At 39.3% G+C, this 23,395-nt stretch overlaps 1 protein-coding gene across 4 annotated transcripts in view; it reads left to right on the forward strand.

The window, feature by feature from the left end:
* Nucleotides 1-468: 468 nt before the first annotated feature.
* CRISPLD1 (cysteine rich secretory protein LCCL domain containing 1) overlaps nucleotides 469-23,395 on the forward strand; it is a 48,374-nt gene continuing 25,447 nt past the window's right edge. The window contains exons 1-2 of one of the 4 annotated variants that reach the window (XM_075494835.1): nucleotides 469-739; nucleotides 1,711-2,033. In XM_075494835.1, coding sequence (XP_075350950.1) covers nucleotides 1,776-2,033 — 258 coding nt within the window. In that variant the 5' untranslated portion in view covers nucleotides 469-739; nucleotides 1,711-1,775. Of the gene's footprint in view, nucleotides 740-1,710; nucleotides 2,034-23,395 lie in introns of those variants that run through there. The other 3 variants (XM_075494837.1, XM_075494834.1, XM_075494838.1) reach the window with 3 other exon arrangements.

A 23,395-nucleotide genomic window follows, 5' to 3' on the forward strand; every position in this document is an offset into this window, starting at 1 on the left:
AGCCATATTCACACGCTCTGGACTTTTGCGGAGCTCATGTGTGAACCCCCATCTTTTTCGCTTTGCTGTGTTTCAGCAGGAGCAGGCTGGCTTAGCATCCTCTTGCCAGCCACCAACGCATGGAGGCGGCAGGGGACGGGGCCCCCCTCGACCGTTTCTAGGCGATAGCTTTTGCAGGACCGAGGCCAGCTTCTGGCAGGAGGCAGAGGTCCCGGCCAACGCTGGCTGCCCGCAGGACTCGAGGCACCGCCCGGGGAGCCGGTGCGGGCTCCGCCGCCCCCGGCCGTTCCCGCGCCCGCCCGGGCGAGGACGGGCGGTGCGGTTGCGGGTGCGGGCGCCGGTGCGGGCGCGGGTGCCGGGGCCGGGGGCGGGCGCGGTGCCCGGAGCGCGGCGCGTCCCGCCCCGCGGGGTGCCGGGGAGTGGTGTCCGCCACACGTCACCGCCGCCCGCGATAAATGCCCGGCGGGGCGGGAGCCAGGGGGAGAAGCGCGGAGCTCCTCGGGGCGGCGGCGACCCGGAGGCCGGCGGGGGAGGCGGCGGCGCGCTCGGCGGCAGCCCCTCGCCGCGACTCCGCTGCTGGTCGCGTCCGCGCCCGCCGCGCCGCTCCCACCGCGGCTGCCCGCCGCAGCGAGCGGGGCGAGGCCGTGCCTGGCCCCCCGGCCCCGACGCGGGCCTGGCGAGGAAGTGGGCGGTGGAGCGAAGCTGGCTGCGGAGTGAGGAGGCAGCCGCCGCCGGAGGGGTAAGGGCGTTGGTGGCGGGCGCCCGGCGGCTCCTCGCAGCATCCGCCCCGCGGCGGGGGGAGGACGGGGGCCGGCGGCATCCAGGCCCCGGCGGCCGCGGGGCGCTCCGGGCGGGGAGCGGCTTCTCGGGGCCGGCTGCCCCAGGGAGAGCGGGGCCGGGCTGCCGGCTGCGGGCGGCGGAGGCGCGTTGGGGAGAGACCGGTTCTGCCCCCTTCGCCTCTTTTTGTTTCCCTCCCGGCGGCTGGGTCCAGCGCGGTCGGTGTGGCGGGATTCACGCTTTTTCACCCAGGGTGAGGGAGTGACCATGGCTTTCCTACCTAAAGCTCTCGATCATGTAATAGGCGGTGCTGGAATGTTGTGTTCTTGGAAGTGGTACTACTTCTGAGAGTTATCTGTGCTTTCCTTTGTTTGGTGAATAGAATATAACCCCATCTACCCCCATTTTCGTGGCCGAGTTACCTTTAGTTTTGTTAAGTTTTTGGAAATCATAAAACAAAAGCTTTAATCAAAGTCATATTTTGAAATCCATCAAGAGGGGATATTTCATAGCAACTTTATTGTGTTTTTCAGTTCGCATTTTGGCAATGAATGCAAGCCTTTTAACTTTTTTTGTCCTAAATTCCAATCCTGGAAGACCTCTTCTACAGTCTAATCTTCACTGATGTTTGGCTCCTTTTAGGCAGATATGAAAAGCATGCTTTCATGTACGCAGGCAGTGAAATGTGCATGCCAGCGTACTATATAAAACCACTTGAACAAACTGAAGTTCGTAAGGTTGAAGATAAGCTATCTTCCCAAACCAACAGTGTATATTTATTAGAGTAAAAAAAAGTAGTATCCCAGTTTCTCCGTCTAAAACAACAGTGGCAAACTCTGTACAAGCTACAGTTTGACTTTTGTTGCTTAGTAAGTTCATACAGGCCGGTACTTCAACCTCCAAATTACATTACTCTTTCTTATGCATTTACAGCCAACAGACCTGGAAGAAAGACTTTGTCTTGGAGCTAACTCCTGTGCATTTTGAGATCATTCATCATGAAGTATGTAGTACAGGAATGGCTCAGAGTAACTACCTTGCTATTCATAGCTCAAGCAGTTTCTGCAGTGGTTCTTCCCAATGCCACGCTCTTAGAGGAACTTTTGGAAAAGTACATGGATGAAGATGGTGAGTGGTGGATCGCCAAGCAGAGAGGGAAAAGGGCTATCACAGACAGTGATATGCAAAGTATCTTGGATCTTCATAATAAATTACGGGGTCAGGTGTATCCACCAGCTTCCAATATGGAATATATGGTAAGGAAAAACTGATAGCGACATACAGAAAGAAATGTTCTTAGAATAGTTAATGTCACTTTATAAAACATCATACTTTCAGTCTTAGCTTGCTTGTTTTCTCATTTAAAGCACTTGTTACTTGTCTTTTTTTTGTACAGGGGTGAACTGTGAGATAAAAATGCCTGCTTGTGGATCAAGTGTCATATTCTACTGATATTAATGGATTTAATCTCTCACAGCTCTCCTGAATTTAAGTCACAGTTCCTCAGTGTGAGGGGCCAATTTCCAAAACTGCATTACTCAAAATAGTTGATTGTGGCCTAAGAAGTTACCATCTAAGAAGAGTACTGAACTATGAAGTTTCAAAATAACATGGATTCTCTCCCATGCTTCTAGGTTGGATGGAATTTCTAAGCAAAATGAAGCTCCTAGAACAAGATACAATAACTATTTAAGTTGGCATGTGCTACTAGACTGGGGTCCTCTATGTTCCTATGTTTAACAGATTAATAATGTAATACATAATTTCTCTTTGTGTTTTTCCCTTAAGAAGCCTCTATGTTTGGTTTGTTATTAGTAGACTTAACTCTCCCATGTTTTTGAACTTTGATTTTATGCCATGGTTCAAGGCTAACTATGTCTCTCCTTGCTAACTAGATCAAATCAAGTCATTAGAGCTTTTAAGAAGTCCAGAGGTCTGACAAGAATGGGCAACTTTTCTTCTGTATTCTTATTTCTCTAGAAAAGCTCAAATCTTTTTCCTGTGTCCACACTGTGTATTATTTATCCGTCCAGGCACCAGAGAAATAGCATTACTATAGGTTGCGTTGTTTATACCAAATATTACACAGGTTTCCTGACACTTTCCATTGTAAGGTTATGACAGAGGATCATATTAACACATTTCAAGACGTAAATATCTTTCCCAGCTTGGAGAGATGTCTCTCAGCTTGGAGATCTGATTGAACTGAGCATATATGTGTCCTGGAGAAACCATGCTTGCTTAAACCATCAATAAAAGTAGTTTAACTTCAGTTTACCTATATAAGTGTTACTAAGAGCCGTCAGAGAATTAGCTACCACATTCCACCTCTAAACAAAGAGATGATAATATCTGAAACCCTTTAACCCTTTCAGTTACAATTGTCTGCACATATCCTTAAACTTTGTTTTCTGTTGTGAATTTTTCAGACCTTGTTATGATATGGGTTACCTTTTTGTTCCCAGTAACTCAGGTTGATTTATTTCTGGAAAACTTAAGAAAAAGCTGTCCAGCCTTTTTGTGCAATGAGAATACGGAAGACTGTATTGTTTTCCCATGTTAAAATACCACAAAACTTTTTCCTGTGACGCTACAAAAGGGTAGCTTTGATTTTTAGTTATGCACCTTTTTCCATTCCTAAATGCATTCTACATTTGCCTGTGTTACATGTCTTGGAAAGTAGAATTTAGATGTACTCATTGGAGTTAGATTTTTTACAGCTGTATTATTCAAAGATTCCTCCTGCACTGCACATAATTTGACCCAAACTTTGTGTTAGGTCTACATCTGGAACAAGTGTTTTTGGTTTTGTTGTTGTTGTTTTTCCTGTGTTCCCCAATGACCCCTGACCCAGAGTACAAGTAGCATGGAAAAGAGATTACCCAATTTTAATGTCGAGGAGATATTCTTATGTCCTGTTATTCAGAACAGGACAGCAGCTTTCAAAAGAGTGGGATTCAATTTTGGCATAATATCCAAGGGAATCAGGGATTGGGATGGGCAAGAGTTTGGGATTTGTGAATGCAAAGGGTCTGTGTAAAGGGTCTGGTCAAAGGGATGGATACATGTTCAGGGACAGGGACCCATGAGAAGGGCATGGGGAGAGGCTGAGTCTGGTCAAGAAGGTGTTGAGAAATCAGTGGTATGGAGGGAAAGAGCATTTGATGAATATATGTGGTTTGGGGAAGAATGGTGACTCTCTGGGCAGAGAAAAATTCGGAGCAGGAGTTTATGGAGGGAGGTGAAGAGCACAGAAATTTGCTAAGAGTCTATTTAAAAAGGCTAAGCTTGGGAGTGAGCAGGAAGGGAGATTGTACCTGGAGGAAGCAGGCAGGAGTCAATATTGGGAACCAAGAGAGGATGGGTTAGGAGACAGCGGGAGCCTTCCGCTGCTTGAACAGAAGGAAGAAATGATAGGATTTCTGATTGTTTGCACATACATTTTTATGATACACTTTGTGATTGTGTGATTGTCCATATTTTCTATACAAAGTGTCATAAAGGAATCAGGGCTGTTTTATTGTTTAATAAGAGCGAAGTTTGAGTACAAAATTGTAAATGTGTGGAGCCACAGAGTGAACAGCAAAGAAGGAGCAATAAATAGTAAATCATTAAGGAATCATGATTTGTTTTGTGCAATGAGATTCCTTTGGAAAAACTAGTATCTGGTCATTATCATAGTGCATATATGCAAGAAATAAATTACAGAGGCCAACTCCGTTATATCATTTCATAACTTCTGACAGATATAGTTGTATAACTATTACCGCTAGCTTTTTGTCCATAATTAAAACAAATGCCTGTTTTGACACTTAGTAGTCACTTTATTTTTCTAGATGCATATTAGTAATAGGATGGACAAGTTCCACTTTTCTGGATAAAGAAATAAGCACTCTTAGATCTGGTTTTCCATGGGTCCGTGTCGCGGATGGAGTGAGGGTGCACTTCACTCACAAGAGAGAAGTAAAAATATAGTTTATTGATACAGAATAGGGAGTTAACAAAGTTCAATGCGACAGTGTTTTAACACGATTCGATGGCGAGGTGCACTTGATTATTTACTGCATAGAGGACAGGGTCAGACAAAACTGTTAGGGAGACCCTCCTGTTGAGTCATGAGGTTCGGAAAAAGATCCCCTTGCTTTCTAAACTCCTTCTCAGAGAGGAGTCTAGGTGCGGCTAGATCCAGTCCTAGTCCCAGACTTGGTCAATGGTTTATGTCTAAAGGATTATATGTGCGCAATCAATCCTTTATATCACTTAGCTAAGATTCCAAAGTTTAGCATGCTGTTAGTCACTTACCGAGGATCTGTTGCGGCAAGGAATCTCTCAACCTCGAGGAGTAACCTTGAGAGGCATCCTTGCTCAAGGGGAGGTCCTGGCATGCAGCCCGCTGCCCTGCAGGAGAGCTCAAAGGGCTCTGGGGCTGCTCACTGTTTATGGGGGATAAGATGATTGACCCATAGTCATATTTGCATGCCAACCACAGGTTTTAGTTTCTTTGGTGGGTGCATTGCACAATAGGCTATTGTGTTGTTATCTGTCTCCTGAATCCACGTTGAGCCAATGGGGACCAGATGCATCCATTACAATCAGCACTGGTGATTATCACCTAAGCAGGGTTGCAGGAGATAAAGGTCGGGGGCGGGGGAAGCACACCATCACAGTCTGTGATCCTTGGATCAGTTTTGTGCATGCCAGAAAGCTCAAACACCCAAGTATTGATAGAATTAAAACTGTACGTGGCTATTTTTTGTAAAATAAAGGATGGGGATAAATGGGGATGTTTAATGAAAAAAAAAGTTTCAGCAGATAGACCCATACCACTAAAAAAAAAAATCCTTGCACGGTGATACATCGGTCTTACCAAAGGTGAGTTCCAGTGCTCCAGAGTAGGGAAACAATCCCTCTAAACATTTGCCTGATGTTTAGGGAGCTAGAAAGTACAGCTAAAATACTTTTCTCTACTTTTGGGGTGCTTTATTAGTATAGACATGCTGGCAAAAAAATCTCCTGCTATGGGCACAGTCATGTCACTGTAAGCTGCCTCTTGTACTACTAAAACCTTTCCTTGTAAATAGAGCTAGCTCTGCTTGTGGAAGTGAAATTACATGTCTTACTGAATCCAAATGGAGGTGATCAAGGTCCAGGTGCCTCACTGCTACACATGTGTCTCTCTAGAAGTCTGTCATAGAGTTGAGAAGTTTAAGATCTCCAAGAGTGCCAGGAGCTGGGAGAAAGTATGTGGGGGCTGCATGCTCTCATTGCACTGATAGTGTATAACAACTAAGCTAACCTAGCAGGCGGCTCTGGCTGAAGTGTCTCTGTCCTGTGCCTCCACTGGCACGTATCTGAGTTGATGATAAGACTGATCCAAGTAATTAAAGAAGCAGGTTTTATTTTCTTCAATTTAATTTTTTAATTTTTTTTCCAGTCTGAGTCATGAAACTGGCTCTTTGCATGGCTGAATCAGGTGAGTACCAGTGCTGAAGAAGAAGGTGGGAATGCATAGCTAAGGAGTGGGAGGGATGAAGGGGAGAGAGAGAACCACAGGGCTAATGCCGTATTTTGGTTTAAGTTGTGCAGAGGTCAAAAGCTTTTGAGGATGATCTCCAGCATATAAGATGTTGGTTGTATTTAAAAAAAAAAAAAAAAAAAGGAAACCAAAAAGGTTGAATTACTGATTTTCTGTGCAGCTGTACACTCTCCTCTTATGCCTTGAAAAAGAAAAAGGGTACTGGGCTATCACAGTGCAGAGACCTAAAGTTACTAGCTGCCGTAAGGTTCACAGTAGATATGTCTAATGAACAGAACATTCTCATGGTTGTCTGGCTGAACTTACCAGATGAAAAGTTCATCTTCCCAAGTACTGTGGCTCTGGTGGTGAGCAGTAATGGATTCCTAGGGTAAGAGGATAAGAATAGAGCATGTGAACAGAGAAACGTCTGCAATGAAACCCCCCAGCTTCCAGCAAACAGCAGCTTAGGGACTTCCTAAATCTGTGGTTGTACTTTTTGTTTCCAATAATCTTAGATGGAATTTTCTTTTATGAATCTGAATGCTTTGGGTCCATTCGTATTCTTTGAATCCATAGCATCAAGTTGCAGAGCTCTAAATTTAATTATGCACTGTGCGAAAAAGCACTTTTTTTGCTTTAAACCTCTTCTTTTATTTGACTCCTTGTTTTTCTTTATTGTGAGAAATAATAATTTCCTCAGTGGTCACATCTTTTTCAGCTCAAGAGTCCTACTCCTCCTACTTGAAAACTGTTCTATCTGAAAAGCTATTTTATTTTGTTTCCTTCTCTGTCTACTGTGGTTCTGTTTTCCTTTTAATTCAAAGGGAACAAACCAAACTGTTGATAGTTATGACATACTGCAAATTGATACAGTTGTATTTTTTTCTTCACTTTCTAATAATTTCTAACATTCTTTTACTTTTTGACTGTGGCTAAACTAAAGCCAACATTTTCATAGAGCTATTCACAATGGCTCCCAGATCTTTCCAATGTGCTAAGAGGTCATTTACTACACTACAGTCCATGTTATAGTTGGTGTAATCTCCAGCAACGTCCTCGTTATTTTGCATGTGTCCACACTGAATGCTATTTATCATTTTGTCTTCCAATCACTTGGTATTAGTGAGTCTCCTATCTCTATCTTTTATTTTCCTATCTTGTTTTTAACTACCTTAAGTAGTTAATACCATCTTGCATTCCCTTTTCTTGGGCTATTGTGAAGAAGATATACAGCAGAGGACCATGGAAACATCTTGCAGGGAATTTGAAAAATGATTTTGTATTCTTAAATCTGTTTTCTGTCTTTTATCACTTTTTTCTTGATCTCATGATAGCTTAATTTTATTCATTTATTAATTTTTAAATAACTTAGGAACTTTGTAGGAAGCTTTCCTGCACTTAACCCTTTTCCACATGTTGTTGACACCTTCAAAGCCTAATATATTTGGGAGGAATTCATATTATCTGTATATTTAGTATGTTTTTTAACTTGTCTTATTAAATCATCCCAATGGAAGTCAGTCTGCAGTTTCTCAGGATCTACTGGAAGCTTTTTAAAATATTAACACCCACGCGCTGTTTTTTGTTACTGTGGTAATGAGGCCATTTTAAGGGAGGTTGTGTACCACATAGTAATTCAGAAGTTTCATGATCAAGTTCTTCCAGATTCTTGAAGGATATTGTCTGGTCCTGGCAATTTGATGCTGTTAATATTTTCAGTTTCATCTAATGTTTCTTAAGTCTGATATGGATCCTCTGACTCGCCTTCTCTCTCTTTCTCCGTATAGAAGGATTCTGGCGTGAGAACCTGCGTAAGCTCCTCTGTAGGGAACAGCAGTCCAACAAGTTCATTTAACTCCTCTGCAGTGGCCTTATATGACCTAATGACTGCATGTTAAATCATTCTTTCCTAGACCTCTTCCTTCAGTGCTGAGAGAGTTTTTGAATTGACAACATTATGACTTCAATAGAAAAAAGAAGAAAATCTTTCTTGAGGTTATGATGAACAGTTTATTATGAAAATGTATGGCAGATGTATAGTGTATATATATTTATCCTGCCATATGCTGTACACAATTGTTTCCTAGTAAAGAAAGGAGTAAGGAACATTTTCTTTTTGGTGTGCACAAGAATTTAACAGCACTGGAAAGAGAGCAGACAGGGATGACGTTTCCCTGCTGCCCTTCCAAAGCACCCAAACAACGCTTATCGGAGCACTGTATAAAATATCATGCTTTCTACATTTCCCACCCTGGGCCATTAACACCAGCATGGCCTTCACACCTTGTACACACTTGGGGTACATCTGTATGGAAGAGATGTCTGAGCTAGTACTGAAAACTGAAGCCAACTGCTGCTGGCAGTAGTCAGTCTGACCAGAGCAGTATGCTGCTGTGACTCTGCTGCTCTGCGGCTGCTCTGATGTCCCTGCCTATTCCTCTACTGTGCTGGAGTTGTCTGTGCCTGCCCAGCCTCCCTTGGCAAAGACCAAGCCTTTAAGATAAAAACGGGAACCATTGTGCTTTGTCATATACTTGTCAATGTGTGTAACAGTCTTGGAATATATAAGGCAATACATTCTTTCTGTGGTTAAGATTGTTATTTGGCAGATTGACTTTAGACAACCTTATGCACTCTCCTGCCATCGATCCCACCCTTAAATAAGTATCGTACAAGAGACTGTGACCAAATCAGGAAACCAGTACATTGGTTTGTTGTTCAGACTGGATTGATGTGGAAGGCCTTATTCTATGTTATTTAGTTAGAAAGGGTTTTATTGCATTATTAATAAATTCTTACTAGATTGTAAAGTGTTAATAAAACTTGAAAAACTTGTCTTAGGCACCATAACCCTACAACTTCCTAACCTCTTGATCTTTTTTTTTGTAAGCGTTATTTGTGTATCATGGACTGAATTTGCAAAAACTTTTTTTTCCCCGATAATTTGATTGGCAACATTGCACCTTAAGAAATCTGAACGTATTAATGAAAGCTGAGATTTTTTTCATGGGTATTACGGTCAACACTTTAAAAATAGTCATTATTATTTGGATAGTGGAAGTCGTTAGTTCCTTTATATTCCAAACAGTTGTACTCTGCAAAATAAAAGGACCCACCAAGAATAAAATTTACAAAACCAATTTTGTTTAATGAATTTATAATGCATTCTATTTTAAACCATTCTTTTACTATTCATTCCTTGATTTCATACATATTTTCCCAAACAAATGAATAAGTCAAATAGCTCATGTGAGATCCTCATTGCATGCATGTGCCTTTGCTGTACTGAAAAGTGTTTAGGTTCCTGGCTTGACAGATAGCAATGCATTTCAACCTGGTATTTCTTGGCACCTAGCCACACACTGCATTTTGTGATTACTGTAACTGGAGAACATCAGTGTCCTCTAGGGCAAGGAAGTCTTTACTTCTTTAATTATTTTTAGTCTTCTTTTGGCCAGATCCTGCCGATAAATGCTAGGGATGTCATTGCAAAGCCTGTGTCTTGCTTCTGTAAAGTTTTATTTTGCAAACCTTGTGAAGAAAATACAATCTTCTAGAGGTACTTTTTAAAAAGTTCAGATTAGAATAATTTATTTGGTATAGCTGCATAGTTCTTAGGGACAATTATGGATGTGTATCTGGCAGTAGTATTGGATCCATATTTTGTTCACAGGGGGGGAAAAAAGAAATATATTTATTCTTACTTTGTGTTGGTATAATACCTCTGAAGGTCTTAGTTTGAAAACCTTGATAGTGATGTGTTGAAAGTGCTGATACCATATAATTCCTTTCAAAACCATGACTGACTTGTGACTTCTGTGGGGCCTTATATTTTGGGAGTCTTGAAGGCTTGCCTGTCCATTTCAGTAACTTCATGAAGACTTCAGAAGAAGAAAATTAAGAACAACTGTAAATATTTCTCATTTTGATTTTTCTTAATTTTTCCTCAGGCAAATTCCTGCTGTATTTAAATATGGATCATTGGACTTTGGATCATATGAACGCACTAGCAGTTAGAGCTCTTGCATAGATAATAGTAAAACGTTGTTCATACCATCATAGTGACTGAATAGGGATTGAAATAAATTTTTGGCTATTTTGTGATGCCTTTAGATCCTATGATCTGCATAAGTCTGGATGTAGCAGTTTGTCTCTCTATGTGTATCTGTCAGCTCCCAGCTGAGATTTTTTGTCTGTAGTATACTTAGGAAAATTTAAACAGCATTAGGAAACATAAAGGAAGGCCTTGTAGGGGGCTTACACATTTTGGTGAATTTTTCTGTGCTGAATAGAAGATCCCTGTTAAATTTCCTAGACCTTTGTGACAAAACTTTTTCACGTTTCTGTTTAGTGTATCTTGTCCGTTTTGCCAAAACTCTTCAGGGATGCTTGGTTAAAAACAATTCCCATTCCTTTCGAGCAGAGGACTTTGGTTTGTGGAATCCCTTAAGTGGCTGGAGAGCACTTTGGGTGCCAAGAACAGAGCAGCTCTTTTCAGAGTGAATCCGCCTGCTTTCCCTCTGGTTTTCCACTTTTCTGCTCCACTTCAAAGGTTGGTGGAAGTGCTTCAGCTCCTTTGCCTGTGCTCAAAGGCTACTGACACTACATCAAAGAACACTGTGACGTTGACTTATCCTCTTATTCTCTCTGGCAGTTTTAGCAAAAGATTGTGCAATGTGAAGTGGCCAAGAAAGCAAGTGGATAAGTCCACGGTATGACTTTTATTGATGTAATGCCAACAACAACTAAGCAACTCCAAGTAAAGAAACTGAAAGTGGGAAGTAGCAGAAAGGCTCACTGTCTCGATGTTTAAGGGAGCTTCCCAAAATAAAATAATTAACAATACAGGACAGATGCTGTTCATCTTTTATTTTTGCTGTCAGAGAACTTCTTCATCCCCCATATCAAAAAGATTGTTAAAAATTAATCAGTAGTAGCAGAATCAGAGCTTAAATACAAAATATGAACTGAACACTGAAAGAATCAGTGAGATTTATAAAAGTAACTCCATGTAGCCTGTCGTCTTCATGATATCTGCCTGGGAATCTTCTTTAACTTAAGATTTTTTAAATTGAGAAAAAATACTTATTTCTTAAGATAATTTCATTGACATGCTAGATATGAATTTATCCTGTTATCTATAAATATAGTCCTCAACTTTAGATTTGGCATAAGTGGAGTGACTATCATAGTTAGAAAAGCGTGATTCATTAGGAAGACTATCTTCTGTCCATATAGAGAAGGACAATTTTTACTTTGTTATGAAGGAAGATAACAGTTTCTTAAACTGAGTCTATTTCACTCACGAAATCCAGAATTTGGCTGCCTGATACATATCAAAATACATTTGTCCTGAATTCCCTGTTGGGTCTTCAAATGCTCAGGTACTCCTTTAATACATTTTCCAACTCTCTTTTTTTAGCTTTTATTTAAACATATTTCTAACAGTAGTGCCAAGTCACATATGATCAATGGGTGCTCTCTGGAAGTAAGTTCAATTCACTTATGTCAAATCACACTGGTCATCTTTTAAAAGCAAACATTCCCCCGACACATATTTGAGATACTGCAGCTAATTCCTGTTCAAAGTCCAGGAAATTCTGTAGCATCTCTAAACCTGCTGTATGAAAGCAATCATAGCTAGTTTATCGTGGTAATCATGACTAGGATTTGAGGTAAGGACCAGTGCTCTGGTCAATTTGTCATTAGCTATAAATATTTATGAATACTGTTTGTAATGAATGTGTGTAATTCATACTTTGACAAGGGACAAAATGCAGAAATCAAGATCAGCTTTCACACTGTTGCTTCTTTTCCATTCGTGTCGGAATATAGAAGTGAATAGATGATTTTTAGTCATGTTCTAATAGAAAGTCTTTATGCGCTGCTTTTAAAAAGTAGCAAAGTACATGTACTGTTTCAGAACACCTTGGAAAGCTGAATATTCCAGCAAGGTTTTTTTAACATGCTTAGAGTACACAGAGAATTAAATGTGATTAGTCATGTCTGCTGGTTCCTATTCCTGGTTTTACTTTTTGAACACAAAAAGCTCAAACACATGAAACTGTAATAGGGAGATACTTCTAAATATTGGTGCAATTTATTCAGTGTTCAGGAACAATATTTTTGGCCTCATACTGCTTTCCTGTTTCCAGGCAAAAGCCACAGTTTTCCTGCTTTTTACTCTTTTCCAAAAGAGTAGGTGAAACTTCAAGGTCTGTTCAGGGACCTCTGCCCAGTTTAAGGCTCTATAAACTCCAGTCTACCACATGGTAGCATGTAAGGTCCTTACCATTTCATTTCTAGACAGGCAGTAGTCCTCCAACAGAAACTGGATGCCTAACTTCCTTGGTAGTGGAAAGTTTAACAATTTTAGCTATCCCCTTTCTTTGTGCTTAAAGGATATATCAGTACTAGTTGTATGGCTGGCTTTGTATTTTCAAAGGGAGTTGTCTGGTGTTTCAGTACTCCTGAGTTTTTGTGGTCACTCTGCTGTATGCTGTAAGGGACCTTGGGCTAGGACAGAGGCCACATTTTTTTCCAACTCGAATGACTGAAGGTAAGCATCTGAGTCATGTGCAAGTTATTGACTTTTCAGGTGTGCTAATTATCATTAGTTTGCATGGTCTTCCTTCAGCAGCCTTGGTACAGATGAAAATGCCTCACCTAAGCATAACTGAAAGCCAAGCTGATGAAAACTGCCAATGTCTCATCAAGAAGAGATCCTGTCAAACCAATCTACTTTACTTTTTTTTTGACCCACTAATTAACCAGCGTAGTGTATCAGAGGGAAGTAGTAGGTGTCATATTTTTGACTCTGGAAACTTTTTGACACGCTCCACCCCGACATTTTTGCGAGTGAAAATTGACGGAAGCTCCCTGTTAACTGGCAGAAGGTTGAAGGCGTTGATGCTGTTGGAGCCTGTCCCTTTTTGGTTAAGCACTTAGGTTATGACTTGTGTGAGCAAAGAAATGGTTACAGGTTCGGGTTGTTTTAGAGAACACAATCAAAATTAGAAGAACTTGACAAGTGGAAGTAATGGCCCGGAATCAATATGATGAATTTTAACTGCAAGGTATGGAGTAAGAAAGAAATCAAACAGGTAAAATACAAGGAATAAAATGTAGAGGTAACAGTGCAATAAAAAGATGCAGGAGTTGCACTGAGTTAAAAAATAATATGAGGCAGCTGTCTTTGAAAGGAGACTTATTTGTGTGAAACTGGTGAGACCTTGTCTGAAATGCCATGTCCAGTTTTGGTCATTTTTTAAGAATGGTCTAGCCATTCTAGAGAGAATGAAAGAGATTAATGGGACTGATTATAAACACAGAATATGTGATTTATGAGGAAGATTGAAGGAATGAAGCAGCTGAATTTGTTTAATCTGGAAAATAAATAAAGGTTGTTACAGGAAAGAGAGTGATTTCTTTTTTCTTGGCAATATAACATCAGCTAGCATTGCAGGGCAGGACGTTTAGGTTGCATACCAAGGAAATCCTCTTTACCCTTACAGTCATAAAACTCCAGAAGAGAATTACAGTAAATATTATTCTGAAACTACTGTTATTAGTTTTATTTTTAAAAATGTGGATAATACACATATGATTCTCGCTCAGTGGAAGAGGCTAGGTAGACTACAGTCAAGACCAGTCTCTTGAAGTCATTTTCAGCTGTACCTTTCTGTCATTCTGTGCTGGTGCCATGCAGCTGATTTCCAGTTCTTAAGTGTATTTCTGGCTTATTTGCTCATGGCATTTCTCATTCTATGTTTCATCTTTACTTTTTTTCCTTCTCAGTGTCATTAGTCTTAAAGAATACAGTGGATTCTATTAAAAAGTAAATAAATACCCATACTGTACTGTGGTGTTTACTTTACCACTCTCTCCCTATATTTAGAATGTATACAGCAATGAAGTATTTATACTATGCCATGGTAAATGTTTACTTTCAGTGGTGCCCACTGTACTTACCTTTCCGTCTTTACTGAGCTTAAATTTTAGCTCTTTTTTCTTTCCATATAGTCCCATTCCATATGAGTTTTTTCTGCCTTCCTACGTATATGAAAATCTCTCCAATTAAAATGTTATCACCGTATTTTTTTGTATTTTACTGGAAAACATTTTTTGAGCTACTGGGCTTGCCAGTTCTGTTGCAATACCAGTTGGTATAATTGGTGGACTCACTTATGCTGGTCTGCCTTGGGTGAGAATGTACTCTTTTGATTTAACACTCACACAACACAAATGGTGGGATTCATCTCACCAAGCTTTTGATGTCTGTGGTGTAGATGTCTGCATTTGAGCCAGTCTCCTTTATAATTAGTAGAGAAAAATGAGAATTTCCAACACACAGTTTATCTCAATTAAAGGTGGGTTGCTAAAATTATCTCCCTCTATAGATGCTTATTTGTCTGTGTAACTGCAAAGGTAATTTAGATAATTAGCTCAGATGTAGGTATCTGCTTTGAGGCTGTTTAAATTCTGGGAAGGTTAATCCCACCCCATGTGATTAGTTTGGCTGTTGAGCTATAATTTAAGCTGCGGTATCCTCACTGAAACATCAGCTCCTCTATAAGCAGAACATTGGTTTCAGTCTACACGCTACTTGAACCCCATGTTGACAGAGGTTAAATACCACAATTTGTAGTCCAGTCTGTAAAGTTAAACTGGTGTTAGTTGTGGTGTATTTTAATGTGACATGTTGTAAACCAGAAGCATTCAGAAGATCCATATTGCATGCAACATCCCTGCTGCAAAACTTGTAACCTTCTGTGGTAGAAGAAGAGTTGGCAGCTGGAGTCAGGAACTGCTACTACCATTCAGTTTAATCTGCAACCTGGGTTTTAGCCTCAGCCAGTCTAGCATATATGGAACATTTGTGAAATGCTGATAGTGCCATTTCTTTGTGAAATGTCTTTGATGGTGCACTAGGTTTTAACAAGATACTGATGAAGGCAATGACTGTGTTGGCAAGTGTTGTGGTGCAACAGGAGCAGATTTGTAGAGCAAAAGAATTGGTGCTGCGGACCTGACATTCATGCTGGTTGCATTTCAGGGTTTTTATTTTGAACTATGTCTAATCTGTGTGGACTGAATACCCATGAACAACTGCAAAGTGTTAGATGCACTCCTGGACCACAACTCCTGGCATTTTATCTGGAAACGATCCAGTTTGTACTCCAAGAGTGCTCTGTGATGCGTAGCGAGTGGGAGTGATCAGGACTTTTCATTTCAAAAGCACATTTCTGACCTAAATTTAAAAAACCCCAAACTAATCCACTTGGAGTTCAGTCATGGTGGTATCGCAACCCAGTCTAAAAGATCACCATCTTTTCCTGACCGCTGGCTTCATGAAAGGGAATGTTTGAGATAGTAGGTCTGTGTGAACTCTAAGAAATGCAGCAGAAATAGCATAAACAGGATGAAACAGGAAGACACTAGATAAAGTATATAACCCTACTGAGACTGTAAGGCTGAAGTATGTAGAGCTAAATGTTTCCTTCTCTTGCTGTAAAATAGATGCTTGCAGGGGCTGGAAGTTTAACCAATGCTCCTGCTGTACATAGTGGCTCAAATATAAGTTTGAAATAGCAGTTTTACTGTGTGGCTATACTGTTTTGGATAGCAGAAACACCTGAGCTATAGACCATGCCATCTTGTCAGCGGCAGACTATTCAGAGTAGATGATGAAATCAAGTCTAGAGCGGCAGTGAGCCTTGAACTAAGGGTTTTTGTGTGTGGATGAATTACACCGTGGGAGGAACATGCTTCACAGCAATGGTACCTAAAAAGTTAATGTAGACCATTTCTGTCACACAGGAGGATACAGGAGTTAAAGGGAAGTGGTTATGGTGGTAGCTTTCTAAAGAGAAAGATATGTCCTTTTGGATGGTTACAGAAGAAGATACGTCCTCTTGGATGGCTAAGAAGCTGGTTTCCAGCATCTGGGTCTTCTGTTCTGAATGTACATGTTTCATTAGAAGAAAAGACTGTTTGTCATAGAGAGGGGTATTACTTGAGAACTTGGTCATGTCTGCATGACCTACAGGTTTTAGGAAGAGTACATCTGGCAAGGTTAAAAGCTAAGAGAATACCTTGATTAAGTATTGGATAACACTTGCTTGAGGAAGTCTGCCTTGCAGGATGTTGGTCTTGACTATCAGCAAACTTAGTATTACCTGTGCCTGTTTTGTTGTTTTTTGGTTCTCTCCTTCTGAATTTGGAAATTTTTATATCAAAAACTGAAGCACAATGAGCATCTCTAAAATTACCATCAGCATCACTACCCTACCACTCAGCAATCTCTGCAAATATTTCAGTTTTTCATTTTATTCAGCAAAGCACAGACATGCTCTTGTGAATGTCACAAAAGAAAAAAAAAATCATAATAATAATAAAAAAATGATTTGTTTCTGTAGAGGAAGGTCTTGATTAATGAATCTGTCCACCACTTGGAACTAGACCAGTAGGCAATAATGGAGGAAGGAGGAACATCATCCTTTGCCTTTGATGACCTAGATGTCTAAAGTTGCTTGTTGCTGCAGTCTTCAGGAATATGTGTGTACTCAATGCTCCAGCTGTCAGCTATCAGCATAACAGTACCCAAGCCCCTTTGGCTGTTAGCACTGTTTAATGTACCAGATGTCTAAATTAGTTGTGTGAATCAGAAGAAAGGTATACCTGTATGCTTACAGAGCAAATGTAGACTTGTGGTGACACCATCATCTGTAGATTAATTAAACCAGTATTTTTTTAATTATGTAGTCCATCCGTAAAGCAGATGTGGACCAAAATCTAAGAAAAATTTCAAAGAGATGAAACATCAGATACAGACTGGAATATAAAAGATTAATGTCTTTCTAGTTGAAGCCAGGTCCATAAACTTATAAAACTGGTACATGACTTGTAAAAACCTTGTATGTGACTTCTAAAAGTTGATAAAGTCAAAGTCTGCAGGACTGCAGCTGAAAAGAAGTTAATTTGTTGGATATAAATAGTTACCTGTGAAAGCTGAAATTAGGAAGGATTCAATGCCTAAGTATAATATAGTAAAGAAGTAAGATAATGGGATCAAGTTTTCACAGACTTAAATTCCACATTTCAAAGGGTGATCACTCATTATTTCCTGGAATTTTGGTGTACAATTATTTATGTATGCAGAAGGTTAGAAAGCAGTGAACCAAAGGCCATCTTGAAAATTTTCCACTGGGAAAATGTAGTTTATGAGCCAGAAAGCTGTATTTGTCATGATAACCCTGCATTCAGTAGTATCAGGGAAGAAACTACAGCACTGAAGAGACTGTGGAGCACAAAAATGGTACCATTTTCTTAGACTTGAGTATGTATTGATTTGCACTTGTCTTGCCCCTCTTATGTCCGAAGCAGAAAAGTACAATGTGCATTTCTCAAGCTGGGTACAGATGTGAACTTGATCTACATGAAAGGGAGGGAAAGAGAGGTACATAACTTGGTAGCTACAACCACTTTGACGTTGCAACTACTGATGGATGAAAGGGCAAAAAACCTCTTTAGTTTCCCCCAATCTCTGTAGTAGCACTGTGTCTTCCCATTGCTAGGTAACATCTTTTGGTCTTTATAATTACCATCACTGAGTGATCTTCTCTTGGAAGTAAAAAATGCAAGAAGTATTTGGAAAGTAGAAGGACATTTTTCAATTTAAGACACGCTAGCAACTCCTTATACATTTGTTGCTACTCTAACAGAGTTGTGAAACAAAGGGAATAGCTTCAAGTAGGTTTGTGTTGCTGAGCAGTTGGTGATATGTTCAGTGTCTACCTGTCTCTCCATCTCAATGTAGAAAGCCAACCCTCATGATGATCCTTTATCCAAAAGGTAGACCATATATAGTTTTCCGCCAATGTGAGCAATACTTTTTCTTGATAAACAGGTTGAATTATCTTGCACATAGTAACAAACAATTGCCAGTCAAAATGCTTGTCAGACCTGGGAATCAGCTTTCTAGTTGCATTTCCATCTTCTTGTGCTCCCATCGATACCCTGTATTTACCAAAGAAATCTGATAGTGCAAATTCATTGAAACCTGGTCATGTCAGCGCATGAATGATGGAACTAGTGGATGAGGAATCAGGTGCCACACACACCTACATTTCAAAAGACATGGTCACCCTTTTTATGAAACAAAACAACCGCCTGTTTTTTTAAGTAATTGTGTTTGAAGGGTTTATTTATCCTTCATCAAGCAAAAGGATCCTTGCCTATAGCTATGCAGAGATTTCTTTTAAACTTTTTCTGTAACAATTGTTTCAAAGAGTGTCCTGGTTTAATCCTAGCCCGCAACTGAGCACCACACAGCTGCTCGCTCACTCCCTTCCCGGTGGGATGGGGGAGAGAATCGGAAGAGTAAAAGTGAAAAAACCCACAACTCATGGGTTGAGATAAGAACAGGTTAATAACTGAAATAAAATAAAATAGTAATAATAATGATAATGATGATAATAATAATGGTAAAAGAATATACAAAGTAAGTGATGCACAATGCAATTGCTCACCACCTGCTGACTGATGCCCAGCCAGTCCCCAAGCAGTAATCACTGCACCCTGGCCAACTTCCCCCGGTTTAAATACTGAGCATGACACCATATGGTATGGAATAGCCCTTTGGCCAGTGTGGGTCAGCTGTCCTGGCTGTGCTCCCTCCCAGCTTCTTGTGCACCTCCTTGCAGGCAGAGTATGGGAAGCTGAAAAGTCCCTGACTTAGTATAAAACCTTCTTAGCAACAACTAAAACATCAGTGTGTTATCATATTCTCATGCTAAATCCAAAACACAGCACTATACCAGCTACTAGGAAGAAAATTAACTATCCCAGCCAAAACCAGGACAAAGAATTAAGTTGTTTTAGAAGTGTCCTTAGTTTAAATCTGTAAAATACCAGCTGATGATGGTGAATGTTGTGGAAGAACTTTTTGAATTAAGTTTAAAGCATCAGAACTATGTCAGCTCAGTATATATTTCAGTAGCCAAATTTTAATATCACTAATGACATTGTGGTTAAAGCATGAAAAATGCCTACTTCTGGTAGGATGTAAAATACCTATGTTGCTGTGACTCTTGATATTCTTCCATTTTCATTCTGGCTTTTTTGAAAATGCCAAGCACCTTGGCATTTTAAAGATCCACTAATTAGTTCTATATTTGTTTGAAGTTCTTCATTGTGTAAGTTGCTCTGAATGGACCTTTCTATGTGTTTTTGGAAACCTTTCATTATACATTTGCTTTCCTGCCTTTATCTTTTTTCTTCACTGCTTTAAGGAGGAAAGGAACACTAGGAGAACAAAAGCCTTTTGAATTTTATGAAATGAAACATGAAAACATATGTGTATATGTTTCTTTGTATATGGACATGCTTTCATTGTTTGAAGCCAAAAGCTTGCCATCATGTAAGTGAAACAAGGGAATGCTACTAAGAGCACAAGAATAAAACTCCTATTCCCATAAGGAGGTAGGTTTTATATAGTTACATAGTTTATTTTATGTGTTTGTTTCCTTTAGCCTGCTATGTGAGCAAACACAGAACAAATATGATAAAATGCATTATATTTAGAACTAACTTGGCTGGACTGGTATGAAAATAATTTAAAATTAACAGTCTTCTAGTCCTTATAATTAACACGCTCAGTTTTTCTTCATGTAACTTCAATCAGAATAATTAATTTAGGAAGGAAATTTGGATCTCCTATTGTAACTGCTGGAAGAGAAGGACAAAACTGAAGGTGGCATCGCTGATGTAAAGCAGCTTCTTCCTGTTCTTGATCCAGTCTCTGACGCAATGATTAGGCATGTTGGCAAAGCAGTAGAAACCTTGTGGATTGTTTAAGTTCCAACAACATGTAACTGTAGAAATGACCTTTAAAAATACCTTTAAGCTAATTTACTCTGTGTTAGCTGTGATACGGGATTCCAGTCTGTCAGAATTCTTTTAAAAGTTTTTAATTTGTTTTGAGAAATTCCATACCTGTTCATAATGTTGTTAACAACTGTGTAAAATTTTTGCATCACTGGAGTAGTCAGATATAAATTTAAGATAAAATCTTCTCAAGAATTGCATCAGAAATTAGGATATCAGTTTCCCCTTTTTTTATTAAAAATCATTAGAGCGATCCTGGAGATTGAGAAAAACTTTCATTTCTACATTATGATTTGGAGTTGTGTTGTATTGCTTCTGTCTTGGTAGGGGTTGGAGACCCAAGTAACTAACTTCTAATCCCTTCTACCTTTTTTTACTGACTTGAGGAGGTTATTGGTGTTTTATCCCCTTTTAATTTTCTTTTGAAAGTCTCTGGCAATCAAGAAAGTGACTTGGATCTCTAGGAAATTCTTTGGAACTGGGACATTGGGTCATTTCTTCCAGAATATTTCATAGATTTGATATAATTTAGGAGAGGTTTTATTTTAATTCTAATTTCTGTTACAGACACTTCAGGAAGCAGTGGCTTTGATGAGAAAATGAGGCAGTTGGATGATGAATACTGCAGTTAAAGAGATTGTTTCCTATATGTGATTTACACTTCACAGATTTTTTACATCTAAATATGTAATGGTTTTGAGATTTACTCCATCACACCCCAAAACAATACTTAAATAATTAAAATGAAGAATAAATTAAGCTATATCTTGGTAATCTACTTGGTGTACCTCCATACTGTGGACTGCAATTTGGCACTGGGATACCTGAAGTAGCTTTGAAATAACTGGCTCCATTAACAACAATACTCATTGTATGTTTGAACACATTTGAACTCAAACATAGTCTTGATGAAGAAGAAGCAATCTTAAGTTGTACTGTAGGTCGATATTTCTTCATGACCTCCTTCTCATCCAAAGAAACCCTGGATCAAACTAAACATTGGCTGGCAGGATAATAGGCAGCGTTTTCTGACAATAAACTATACTAGCTATATGTGCACAATATCCATGCCAAGTAGTTTTTGTATATGGCTTTAGAAATAAGGGATTTAGGTGTTAAAGGCTGAGAAAGAAATGAATGAGTCCTTTCTTCTATGGCATGCACAGAGACTTTCCTGAACAGCTGACTGTTCTGGAGTGACTTACTGTGTCGTACATACATCAGGGAGACAAGCAAGACATGTGGCATCATTTGCTGCAAACCCAAAATATGTATGCAGGTTTTTTGACGTCTGATTCACTCCAGATATCTCATAACATTTTGAAGTTGAGGTTATCTGTTGATTGATCAGCCTACCATGCGTTTGGGTTAGGCAGTATAATTGGGTGAATTCAATCCTTACACAGCAGCAACTATTTACTGATAGATTTCTGTTTATTTTTATCATAAAACTTTTTATTCACTACTTTTAATCAACATTTTAGTGATTAAACTTAAATCAAAATTAATGAGTTTATGAAATGTATGCTGTGAATTTTTATAGCATATTTTTGATAAAAAGATACCTGTTGTTTTATGCTTGAATTTAAATTCTGATTTATGAGACAGGTCCCATGAGACAGTATCACAGACATTTTACAAAGGTACTGAAATATGAATTAGTCAAGATTAAAAATCATATTCTTTCTCCAGTGTTATAAAGATTAGATTGCTAAAGCTATTTTTAGAGAACAGTTGATAACTGAATAAATGATGCAAAGATATTTTTGTATAAAAATTTACCATGCTAATTAAAACAATGTATCTCATTAGGCTAAATAATGACTTTCTTAGTACATTTTAAAGATTTTTTTTATTTCTTTGATACACTAGTAAACAACAATTGTCTAGCTTGTTAATGCTAGTTAGAATACTTTTTAATTTTTGATTAGAGAAAGGAAAACTGAAAAATTTCAATTGAAACAAAATTTGTTTTAATCCTCTAATTACTTGTTTTCAATGAAAACTGCCAAAAATTGTGATTAGCTCAGTTCTAACGTCTCTATTACTTCATTCCCTTCCGTCCCTCTCATATATGTCATGAAATGCTGACTCTCTGGAGTATCTGTCATTAGACCTGTCATTATGATTGACATGGAAGGGCAGTGACCGATGAAAGCTGACGTTATATCATTGCCTTAGAGGACTCCAGAGCAGAGTCATAAGTGAAGCTGCTTCAAGGAAAGTGCAGTATGATGGGGCTTACTTCACCATAAACAGTAGTAAATAAAAACCCTGGAAAGCACCAATGGGACAGATTTAAACTCTAACATAAAAATAAATAAGGTGATTACCTCATGATGAGCCTTAAGCTATGACCTCTTGCCCTTAATTAATTGTGCAGATTCCTCTCTGAGATAATCTCGTACACACAAACCCATTCTTGGGGAGAGTGGAGTTGGCTCTCTAGCTCGTATACCAACCTTTTCTGGATTCAGGAATGACTGTGCAAAGAGCAAAAATATCCAAGCACCCCAAGCTCCTCATTGCTGATACTGTCTCCTGCACTATGCTTCGTGCAAAGAGCTTCACTGCATCCCATCTGCTCAGCCATGAAGATTATTTCTTTGCTGCAGCTAAGGTTGTGGCCTAGAAGTGTGCCTATCTCTGGCTGGGCAAGCAGTGGGGAGTGAAGACGATATTTTATGCTTGGGTGAAGACAGAGAAACAGTTAAAGAAGAAGGAATTTTTTTGAAGGCAGTATCCAATCTCAGCAATACCTTGGAGTGTGGGTGTTCATCTGTCAGGAGGATTAACAATGAATTTAATTTTTTCATCAAAAGGCTATTCTTGCAGAGTTCTGGATGGCTCTGTCATGCATAGCTTTCATCAGTCTTTAAAAGAAAATTTTGTTAAAGATAACTACTTCACAAGCTTGAGGAATTGATTCAAGCAGCTACTCTTGACTACCTAGCTCTCATCTTCCAAAAAATCATTATTTCAGTTAAAATAGCTACATAAAATATTTTGAAAGTTGCGTGGACCCCACAACAGTACAATTCATTTAACCATGACTGCTGTTTTCAGAGTTGAAAATGTGGAGTGATGCTTTGCAAGAGAATATTTTGTGGCATTTGTTTTAAAATGTTACGTTCTCGTGATTCCATTGTAGAATGATGAAGCAATTGTACTACAGTTTATGAGAAAAAAATATGTATGTGGAAGAAGTGTGTT

This window comes from Mycteria americana, chromosome 2 (assembly GCF_035582795.1).
Source record: "Mycteria americana isolate JAX WOST 10 ecotype Jacksonville Zoo and Gardens chromosome 2, USCA_MyAme_1.0, whole genome shotgun sequence".
NCBI classification, from domain to species: Eukaryota; Metazoa; Chordata; class Aves; order Ciconiiformes; family Ciconiidae; genus Mycteria; species Mycteria americana.